At 49.4% G+C, this 11,386-nt stretch overlaps 1 protein-coding gene across 1 annotated transcript; it reads right to left on the reverse strand.

Annotated features, from left to right (window-relative positions):
* Nucleotides 1-10,059: 10,059 nt before the first annotated feature.
* Nucleotides 10,060-11,058, reverse strand: NPBWR2 (neuropeptides B and W receptor 2). The gene has a single exon (XM_076352163.1). The coding sequence runs from the start codon at nucleotides 11,056-11,058 to the stop codon at nucleotides 10,060-10,062; it is 999 nt and encodes a 332-aa protein (XP_076208278.1).
* Between the last annotated feature and the right edge of the window lie 328 nt (nucleotides 11,059-11,386).

Here is an 11,386-nt window from a genome sequence, read left to right on the forward strand (position 1 = left end):
AAAACCATAAACCAAAGTGCTTTATTCAATATCATAGGATTTATTAATGTCCTAAGCGTTCTCCCTGCTGCTGCTGGCTGGAGTCAACTGCTGGAAAGGCTGAGGAATGGATGAGCTGGGGGCTGAGCTCTCCCCCGGGGAGCCCCTTGGCTCAGGGCACTGGCACACCTGGGCAAAGCTCTGGCTTTTGAAGGGTGCTTTGCACCTCCCTGCCCAGGCTGTTCAGCCAACAGTTTTCCCCCAACACGGTTCACAATTTCTAAAAGCAGAAATAAGGTGCAGAATTTGCACCCTCCGTGAAGTTTGGATGGTTTTATGCCGTGGGAAGAACTTACCCAGGGAGGTGCTGAGTTATCCTTTATCGAGCTACCGGTCAGACTGAGGTTGGTTGGTTTGGGTGAGTATTCAGTTGAAATCACCCTCCTCATGCCCATTGCCCGTAGGAACCACAAAGCCTTTCACCCGCTCCGAATTCCTCTGTCCCCCACTGAGCTTGGCCCCCAGCGCTGAAGACAATTTTAGCAGGTGGGAGAAACCCCGACTGCAGAAAGGCAAAAGCTGCATTTGCCTCTCGTGGTGCCCATTGCTCTGCAGCTCGGGACTTGCCCTGATGAAGACACTATCTGATGCTGAGCAGTTGCCATGTCTATTTTTCCAAGGTGTTTTCGTGAGGAGCTAGACTGTAAATACATCTTTTTTTTTTTTTTTTCCCCCTTTTCTCCACCCCCTGCCCCCCCCGGAAGATTTGTTAAGTCCTTGAAGAGCTGTAACCGGGCTCTGATCTCTCAGTACTTTGGAATATCATTGCTGGGTAGGACAATGCGTGCCCAGAGAGGGATGCCTCTCACCCTGCAACGCTTTATAGGGAAAGTAGGTGCTCTCCATAGTTGCAGCTTCTTTGTTTAAATGAAAAGGATCTCCAGAAGCAGCTGGTGCTGGTGCAGCCTTTGCTACCTGCTCAGAAGAGGGACTCTTAGACTGGCAGCAAAGCGGGCTCTGCCAGAAAACATCCAGTTTGCATTCCCGCTCATTTCCCTGTGCTTTCCTTCAGCTATTTTTGTGGATGTTTATGCATAAACAAATTTCTCCTTCCTTCAACAGGGAGAATCTCCTTTGGACAGATCCTGAGCTGTAGCCCTGATTGTGCATTCATGGCTTCACGCCGTGTTCCCATGTGAATCTCTGTGGCGGCAGAGCTTCATCGCTGTGACTTTGCAGAATCAGCTGGTAATTCACATCCCTGATCTTCACCTCCCAAACCCTGCCCAGGGCTGTCTGAAGGACCAGTTCTTACTCCCTGGCCTTCTCCTGCGTTGAGGAGAACCACGCAGCTGAGATGGGAGGGATGGAGGGTTGCAGGAGGGAAAAGTGTCTCAGCTTCATGGTAAAAAAGGCTTGTGAGGTGGTGAGGCTGGAAGAAGGGAGAGAAAATGGAAGGTGGACCTGAGGCTTCAGCATCAGCCCATAACCCAAGAGCTGTGGTGCTGCATGAGGAACAGATGGACTATAAGAAAGTAGAACGTATGCTGTGTGATGTCAATGGGTGTTTGGCATAGAGTTTTTTGGGGGATGGGGATGTGATGTGACAGGATCTGTAGCCCCTCCTTGCCATGGCTGAGCTGATGCACATCTATTTTGAGTGGCATATATTTGACTGCATGCACCTGCCCTCTTGCCCATTCAGGCTGGGTCTACATGCCACCTTTGCTCAAAACGTGATAACAGATGTGTTAAGGCCATAACTCATTTTGAAAGAAGGAATTTTAGGATTATTTCAAGCAAAGGGACTGCTTTTGGGGTGGGTGCGCTTTAGGTCAAAGAGCCCTGTGCCTCACAAACTCCCTTTGTTCCTTTTTTCAGTACCCTGAAGCCTGGATAAATTACATGACAGAATGAAATAATCAATAAATAGAGCAACATGGTTATGTATCTTGGCAACGATGATGCTAATCAACCATGTAAACCAACTTTGCTCTCTCTCTCTCTCCCTTAATGCAGTGAAATCCCAGCTGTCTGGAGTAAAGGAGTGATGCTGGCTCTCTGCAGTGCTGGGGGACAGAGACAGCCCTTTCCCCCACCTGCTGCCTCTCCTACTACACACAAGGTTTCTGCTTCAGCAACCCAAAAATTCGCTAAATGCTCCCTGGGGTAGAAAGTGCACAATAATATCCAACACCAGCTGGGATCACCTTCACCCCCCTGGAGAACATCTCTCATGTTCGGATTCTTGGGAATTTGGCCCTCCCGTGGTTAAGCTGCTGGAAGGGCCTCCGGGAGTGAACCCCGTCGCTCCGTGCTGGCACGTGGCATCACTTGGGGTATTCCTGAGTAATGAGCAGGGTGGATCATTTGTGGGTCTGTATAGCGCGGTGTTATACGTGTCCTTGCCTCTTGCTCCGGCTTTGCTCTCAAATCCTTGTGCCTTTTGCAGTATATAGGTGCTGGGTGGGAAATCCTACCTGCAGAGCCCATGCAGGCAGCTGTTACTGGGAGGTCTTGTAACCTATGCAGCCAGCCCACTCTTGCAGCAAAAGGTATTTTTCCTCCAGTACATGTTATTGCTGCAAGGGGATGTAGCTCCTGTGCGGATGGAGTCCTCCTGTCTGCCTGCAGTGGTCAGGGAGAGCATCCACCGCTTCCCTCCCCTCCGGGCCTGCAGCCAGGCAGGATGGGCTGGAGCCAAAAGCCGAGCAGCACCAGCCCTGCCAAACAGCAGATTTTCAGCGTGGTGAAGTGAAGGATGAATCCGCAAGAAACCAAGCAGGAAACTTGATTTTTTCCAAGGAAACCACTGACAGAATTAACATCTTCCCACAGTCTGGTTTTTGGTTGCATCAGATCACCTTTCTCCTGGCCACAGAGAGGAGACCAGACAAAGTTTGAGCTGGCTCTGTCCATTCTATAAACATTGATTTCTCTGTGTGTTTTCAGTCTGTCATGTGCAGTGAGTGCTCCGAAAAGCTCATGCCGTGCTGATTCATTCAGTGACGGGGAATAAAACCACAAGCTATGTGGTCAATACGAAGTCAAGATTAATGGCTTTTCGGCTTGATTTCCTCTGTGTGAAATGAATCCCGTGTTGTGATTTGGTTATTTAATGTTTGTTCAATGTTAGGCATTAATAGCAACTTCTCCGCGTGCACAGGTCATTTGTTCACATATTTTGGACTTTCCCTCATCTCAGCCTTGGACTGCTCTTGCTTTGCTTAACCACAGAGAAAATTCCTGGAGATAATCACTTGCCTCCAGGGATTAAGCACAGAAGAGCAGAAAATGAGTCCAACCTCTGGTGTTGGTGTTTATCCTTGCTCCCTGCATTCCTGCGGCAGCTCAGAGGTGGGTATGGAAAGCCGACCAGGGCGGCTCTCTCTGCAGTTTGCTTTGGCATCTGCCCTGGGGTTTAGTTTGAGTGTGCTCGGCTGGAAAACTGCCTCTTGTCTTTTGATGAGTGTGTGTTAGCGATGCCACTGAGCCCTTCTGCCTTGGGGTTATCCGCCAGGATGGTGTACGATGAGCTGCCTGGCTCTGACCTGTCCGGTCCACCGTGAAACGGTGGCTATCAGCCTCATCTCCCTGGCTTATGATCAGCTTGGAAGGAAGAAGCTCGGCTGAGAGCAGCCCACGGCACAGAGGAGCTCGCTGTCTCCATCGCACAGCTAAGAGAAATGTAATTACATCCGTAGCATTTCCATCAATACCAAGCAGCAGCAGGCTGAGTCTCAGGGGAGGTTTTTCATTGCGTTGAAATCTGACTTTATTAATTACCAGCCTCTGATCTCATTTGAGGGTTAAGTTTATGAAACGGAATCCTTATTTCTCTGCTTTCCTTATTCAGCTGCCTTATTGAGTTTTGTACAGTGGATGGTTTGGACCTTGGAAACTCCCAAGGTGTCTTGTTTTTCAGGCATGAGCTGTGCAGGGGAAGCGATGGAGCAAGGGGAGATGACGGAGACATACAGAAGTCCTGGTGAAAGACAGAGAAAGAAATTACATCTCAAGAAAACTGAAAATGGGGACAGTTGCCCGCTGTCGAAGGTCTTACTCCCAAAGTATAGTTTATTTTCCCCTCATCCGGGAATTCCCCCTTCCCACATGGGATGCTGGTGGCAGCACCCAGAGCCCCCCCGCATGCCCAGGGAGGGGACACTGCGGTGGGGTGCTTTAGCAGAGCCACCATCAGCCTTCGGTGCAGCCCGGGTGGCTCACCTCCTCCCAGGAAGAGCTTTCCAGCCTCTCTCTGTTTATCCAGTGAGCACTGGACTTGGCTGTAGGCACTTACGGGAGTGCCTGTTTTTTATCTAGACATCAAATATTATTTTATTTTAAAAGGGAAAATTGCCACTAAATGGCCCTTGAAGCTTCGGGCTAGTGTCTAATTCCACTTGAAGAGCTTTGTTAGATAATTGTAATACTTTTCTGAGAGAAAATAGAGCAATTGAGGCTCATAATTAGAAGCTATTCAGACCAGCTTTGATCTTTCCCTCTGCATCTTCACTTACCAAAACCAAATGCCAACGAGAAATTCTTGGCAATATTTACTGTCACTATTCTTGGCGTTTGCCTTAAATTAACTCCTCTTCCTCCCTTCCAGCAAAAGGGAGGTAGGGGAAGAGAAATGTGGCAATGTGGCATGTGGCTTTTCAAGAGGGGTTTCTTTGGAAAGCTTATTTTTTTGGGGGGGTGCCTGGTGTCCTGTCACTCCATGATGACAGCAAGTATGGAGCTCCTCCGGAGGCCTCAGAGCTGCCCTGGATCAAGGATTTATCACCCCGAAACCAGCTCCGGGCATAGCCTCGGCTGCAGTGGTGGTGTAGATGGGGTAAGACCCGACACGGTCTGCCCCAGGCATGGGGCAGGGAGCTGCCAGTGCTGTGTCCCCACAGCCCACAGAAGCACCTCAGATGACCTCCTGACTCACCGTGAAAGGGACCCCAGCCTGGGGTGTCCCTTTCTCTTCAGGAGCAGGTGGAAATGTCAAACCTTGAGGTGCTGAGACCCTCTGAAGGCACCAAACTGGGTTCGTTTCTCCCAGAACTAGCAGTAAAGCCGGAGGGTCACCGTTTCCTCGAGTTTGCAGTGGGAGCATCAGTGGCACATTAGCACATGACACCCAGGGGCTCCCAGCACCCCATAGGCGACAAGACGAGTGCTATGGATAAGAGGCTGTACAGAAAAGGGACAAATTCTCTCTCCTGGATTGCTTTTAACAGTATCCTCTAGAGATGCTTCTGCTTCATATCTTCTATATTCCAAGTTTTTGCTCATCCATTTTTAATCTCTCTTTTCTTTTTTTTCCCATCTGAAGATGCTTCTGAGAGCCTGGCCTTCATCCCTCAGTGGGGTATTATTTGTTTTCTCACTCGAAATCGTGACCAGCAGTAGGAGACAGTGCGAGACTGCATAAGTATCAGGGGATTATGGCTTCGCGGGGGAACAAGCTGCAGCACAGCTTGGATGAGGACAATTGATTGAAACAACCATTATTACTTGCTGCAGCACAAAGACTTAAAAAGCAATAGTAATTTCCGATCCCCACCTCTTATCTCAGATGCCTGCGTTTAAAGCCTGCGGTGGGAATACGAGCCCTGTATGAACCCTAATTCCTGTTTCTGGGGTGGAAAACGGCTTCTTCTCCCTCTCCCAGGGATGATGAAGCAAAGTCCGCCAGGGCTGTCTGTCCTCGTGGGTGCAGCCGGAGTGGGGAAGGCGATGTCCTTCCCGGAGAGGAGGCAGGCAGGAGCCTGCTGCCTTCCTCCATGCTGCTGCAGTGGGCAGGAGCAAGCAGAAAGACTTCAGCTCCTGCTGTAACCAGGGAGCTGCGAGGTTACCCGGCACCTTTGCACTCATGAAGACATCCCGGACTGTCCTGGAAGGAAATTTCCCTGGCTTTGGGGCTGAGCTGGCTTCCCCACTCGATGCACAGCTGGCTGGGAAGGGGGTTGGGATGGGAAGGAGCCATGCGGGTCACTGATTCAGCCTCCTGCAACCCTGCAGACCCTGAAAGGGATGCTTGGTTTAGAAGGGGATTTATTCGGTGAATTGTTAAGGGGATTTATTTTCCCGCTTCCAGCCTTCAATTTGTGGCTAACGTGGGCTGGTGTGATCCGCAGCAAGCCAGTCCCAGCAGCCTGATGAAATTCAAACGAATGAGCGGGCGTGCAGGTTTTCTCTGGGGTGAACTTGTACAACGAGTGGGCGAGTGTCTCCTCGAATGCGGTTTCTGCTCTCCCAGAAACAGCCGTAGCAGCCTGGCCTCGGGTGCTGTGCTCAGAGGGTCTGCCCGGGCACGGACAGCCCGAGTTTGCAGCCTTCCCCGCAGAAGCAGGGTACCAGCCTGGGTGTGAGGCTGAGCAGCACTGCGGGAGAGCCAGCGATGCTGAGCTGAAAGCAGAGAGTGCCGCTTAGTGCCGCCGGGCTGAAACACAGGGCCCCGCCGGCCGCTCCGCCGGCCGGCACACCGGCCAGCTCAGTGCACCCATGGGAGCCGGAGCCCCTCCTAAGCACAGGAGGAGACCTTGACCAGGGCAAGCCCCTTCTCCCCGTGTAGCCTTGCACCCCGTGAGAGCAAAGAGGAGCCGACACGCCCGTCTTAAGCATTTTACATAGAGAAAAGCACAGAGGCAGGCAGGATGCTGTCATAAGAGGAGATGCTGAGAGATGGGGCTGCTCGTCCTCAGGGAGAGAGGGCTCGGGGGGATCTCAGCAATGTCTGTAAATGCCTGATGGAGGGTGCAGGGAAGAGGGAGCCAGACTCTTCTCAGTGGTGTCCAGTGGCGGGACAGGAGGCACAAACTGAAATACAGGAAATTCCATTTAAACATAGGAAAAAGCTTGTACTGTGAGAGTGGTGAAATACTGGAACAGGTTGCCCAAAGATATTTTGGTGTCTCTATCCTTGGAGACATTCAAACCCAAGTGGACATGGTCCTGGGCAACCTGCTGTAGGTGACCCTGCTTGAGCAGGGGGGTTGGACTGGGTGATCTCCAGAGGTGCCTCCAACCTCAGCCACTCTGCGATTCTGTGACAATCATGACATTTGAGTCAAAGGGGAAACGCGCCAGCAATGGCACTGTCAGGTCTGAAAGTGGGCGACTTACACTCGAAAGGTCCTTTCCACCTAATGAATATATAGGTTTTCCACCTAATAAACTATGTTGCGTTTCCTACAGCCCTAACACCAATGAACAGTGACGTTGCAGCTAACTAGACAATTTGTGTGTGAGGTGGCATCATTTGAGTCAGTTTTCTGCGCTCAGAGAGGTTTTTCCACCTGGGGAGCCCACCGCCAGCAGGTGGCAACCGTGCTAAAGCAGTGGGTGCCCGTGGTGCCTGCCTGCGCAGGCTGGCTCTGCTCCCTGGCCTTGCCTGGGCTGCTCCAAGGGGTGGTGCAACACCTCTGCACTCCTTCATCTGCTGATGGCACCTGCCTCCTTCCCCGTGAAGGTCGGTGGGGACCACAGCACCCAGCTGTCCTTCCAGAATCGGCCGCCTGTATGGTCCCCAGTCCTCCATCTGCCAGGTCTTCCCCCTCTCCTCCAAATTCTTTGAGTCATTTGATACCTCTTGAGAGCCATCAGCACCTTCTAAGTGGAGCTGATCTCTTCTCCAGGTGCCTCCCTGTTCCTCCTCTTGTGACTGGGGCTTGCTAGTGATCACCCCACACACCTGCACATGCCAACACACACACACACACACACTGTCAGGACCGGCTTTTGAAAAATCCTTGTGTTTGCTGGTAGTTGCAAGGTGCAGCTAATGCGAAACAGAGATGAGCCATGAAACTTGGCTCTGGGAACCTTGTGGGCACTAAGTCTAGGGGGTTTAAGATTGTGGGATTAAGGACCCACCGCTGTGGTCTGTTCCTCATCAGGCTGGCTGAGACAGGGGATTCAGCTCTTGATCTTTACAGCAAGTTAATGCTACAGTTGGTATAAAATAAAAAGTTCCTGGAGAAGTTTCACCTAGAAAAATGTGTTCTCCTTCATTGTTCTTCCAAAGTTAACACCTTTAATATGGACAAGGCAACACAAGTGATCTTGTATTCGCAAATCTCTTTCAGTTTTCTAAAAGGGAAAAATGAAATTGCCATCATGATGTATTGAAGGCTGTTAATTTTGGTGTCAGAGCCCCGAGAGCACTGATAGGACTGAATTGCCCTGAATGGCCTCACCTGGGGTCTCCACCCACACCCTCACCCATTGCTCCAGGAGCCCATTTAAGCTGAGCCCTACAGCCTCCTTCCTTACTTTTTGGAGGGATACCTGCTTCCAGCCCTGCATCCTGGATGGACCTTAGACTCATGTTGCAGCCTTGTCTTCAGCCCCATTTTCTGGATAGACCTTGGATGACTGCTGTAGGTAGCTTGTCTCCTGGGTGGGCTCTGGTACGTGCGATATAGCTGGTCTCTAGCCCCACTTTCTTTCCTTTTACTTGTCCTGTACTTTCCTGGTGGAGTTTGGAGAGGTAAGAGCCCAGCTTGGTGCTTGTGGATCTGGGGAAAGCTGGAGAGGAAAACATTAACTGAGACAGCCTCCCTTAAATGAGTAATATATACACCCTACAGGGATTAAAGGGTGTGAGAATAAGCTTTTCACAGACCTCCCACTCACCACAGCCCTACAAGATAGCTTACTGCTGTATTCAGCTGGGCATCGCCCTCTAGGACAAGAGCTGGGAGCAGTTAGGCTTTTGCAGAGGTGATGAGGGGAGGTAGTCTCTGGCACTGCTTTGGCAAAAAAAGTCTACTTGCATTTAACAGGGTGCTTTGGTGGCTAATACAGAGCCAAAATAAGGGAGCTGTGGCACACGCACTGTCCTGGCTGTGGTAGATCACTACTAAGGACTGAATGTGGCAACGAGCTCAGCTCACCTCCGCAGGTGGACGGTGGAGGTGAGACTTTCCCATGACCGTGAAAGCTGGAAGATGTGGTGTGCTCGCCCCACTGTCTATCAGTGAGGGTCCCTTGCTGGGGGAGGGAGGATGGCGTTTCAACATGTTTATGATAGTTCTTGAAGCATTCAGTACTGTATTTCTGATGGCCAGAGTCTTCCTTTCAGGCCCTGGTTCCCTTGAAATACTTTGAGTTACTATTTACCTGTTAAAGAAGGAATTTTATCTGCAGTGCTTGTTAGGGTTTTTCTTGTGGCTTACAAAACACCTTAATTTTGTTATAAATCTACAATATTTTATTTTACAGTAGGTAAAATGCAATATATATAGCAAAGACATAGGACAAGTAACACAAGTTTTCTCTGGTGAAAGAAGGACCAGTCTCTTTTCTTCCCATGAGGTTTATTTCATTAATTGCTCTTAAATAAATATATATTTGACACTTCACAGGAACAACTAGTTAAAAATAATTTTGAACACAAATTCCCACAGTTGCTGTACTATTTGCGTTGTGTGTTGTTTAACACTATTTTTTGAGACCCAAATCTTGCTTTTGGTTTAAATTTAACTTGTGTTAACAGTTCAGGAAAGACGGAATTTGGGGTAGAAAACAGACATCCCTCAAAATAAAAAACGAAGCCGTAGCACACACATGCACATACGCGGACATGAAAATGGTTAGTTTTCTCTTCCGAATACTCATCTTGCATCCTCTGTCCGTTTTATTGATATGTCATTGAAAGTGCTTGTTAGCTCTGCTCCATGAAACAACCCTCCGAATAACATAGCTGTTAAGAACTGAGCGTTACGTTAATCTGAAAGCTGGGCTCCAGCTTGTCTGTGCTGTACAGCAGATGGCAATAAAGGACCGCTATGTAGAAGTACACCTCTGAAAAGGAAGTTTCCTGTCCCTAATGCTTCAGGGTGTGTGATTAGAAACTAGAATACAGAAATGCAACTTTGAGAAGTTGGGAGGTGCAGAGAGCAGAAAAGGCAAGGCTCGCAAGTAAGCAGGACAAACCATGTGAATGATAATGATAACCAGACACATACATCGCATGTAAATGAAAGAAAGAACATTGTGCATTCATCAGCCGCCCCTTCAGTCTGCAAAGGTGCCCCTGCAAAGCCATGGGAGGGAAGGGATCTGCGAGCCCCAACCCACTGTTCAAGAAGTTCTGCATTCTAGCATCTTCCGGAAACTTTTCCGAAAACTGTCATCCAGGAAAGCATACAAGAAAGGATTCAAGCATGAATTGGCATAGCTTAGGCTGGTGATGAAGTAGGATATACCGATGACCATGGAGGTCTGGGGCAAGTCAGTAGTCAAAGCCACAATGGTGGCCAGGTGGAAGGGGGTCCAACAGAAGAGGCACACAGCTAGGACTATGAAGACCATAATAGTGACTTTCTTCTTGGCTTTGTCCAGGGCTTTAGCATTAGAGTTCAAGTGCATGTTCCTTAGCTTGTAGAGCATCATGGTGTAGAGGATGCAGATGGTGGATACTGGAATGGCGAAGCCAAGAATGAGGGTATAGATCCTGCTGGCTTTGAACCAAAACCTTTCAGGCTTGGGGAAATTGAGACCACAACTCTTGATCTCCAGGTCATCTATGTAGACATTGGCAAAGATGACGAAAGGGAGAACTATGATGGTGACTAGGATCCAGATGCACAAACTGACGATCCTGGCTGCTCGGTACGTACGATGTGGCATCCTCTTGGACCTGACTGTAGCCAGTACTACCAGATACCTGTCTATGCTCATCACTGTTAGGAAGTAAATGCTGGAGAAGATATTGTAGTGGTCTATGGACAAGATAACCTTGCAGAGGACTTCTCCAAAAGGCCAGTAGTGGAGGAGGTGTTCAGCAATATTAATGGGCAAGACAAGTGTGAACAAGTCATCAGCTATAGCAAGGTTCAGGATGAACATGTTTGTGACAGTCTTCATCTTGGGGGCCTTGAGGATCACATAAATGACAGCAGTGTTGCCTGTGAGCCCAACAGCACAGATCACAGAGTAAATCACAGGGAGGACAACATAGAAATCGGCTGCCTGTTCTTGGAAGGTTAAGTTGAACCTCATACCGTTGTCCAGGTAGCAGCTGTTGCCTGCATTGCTGCAGGTGCTGTTCAGATCATCCCAAAGAGAGCTGTTTCCCATGCCTGCTGGTCACAAACTACCCTCAGATGTCACTGAAAGCCTTGCTAGCCCAGGAGGAAAAGCCTTTTTTCTGTCTGAGAAACAGCTGCTATCTCATTTAGAAGTGGGTTATTTCCAAAGAGTGGGTTGTGAGGCAGCATGGACCATCTAACTTACCTCTCCTGTCCCCCACCATTGGGGAAGTTAGATTTTGAAGTGATCAGGGGGGAAAAAAAGATTGAAAGACACATAAGGCTCCATGAACAAAGCAAATGAGAATTATAACTCCCTATGTAAGTCAAGGAACTCTTCTCTCTGAGAGCATCCTGGTGAGCTGTGGCTTTTCTCT

The sequence above is a fragment of the Aptenodytes patagonicus genome, chromosome 14 (genome assembly GCF_965638725.1).
Source record: "Aptenodytes patagonicus chromosome 14, bAptPat1.pri.cur, whole genome shotgun sequence".
In the NCBI taxonomy this organism is placed as follows: Eukaryota; Metazoa; Chordata; class Aves; order Sphenisciformes; family Spheniscidae; genus Aptenodytes; species Aptenodytes patagonicus.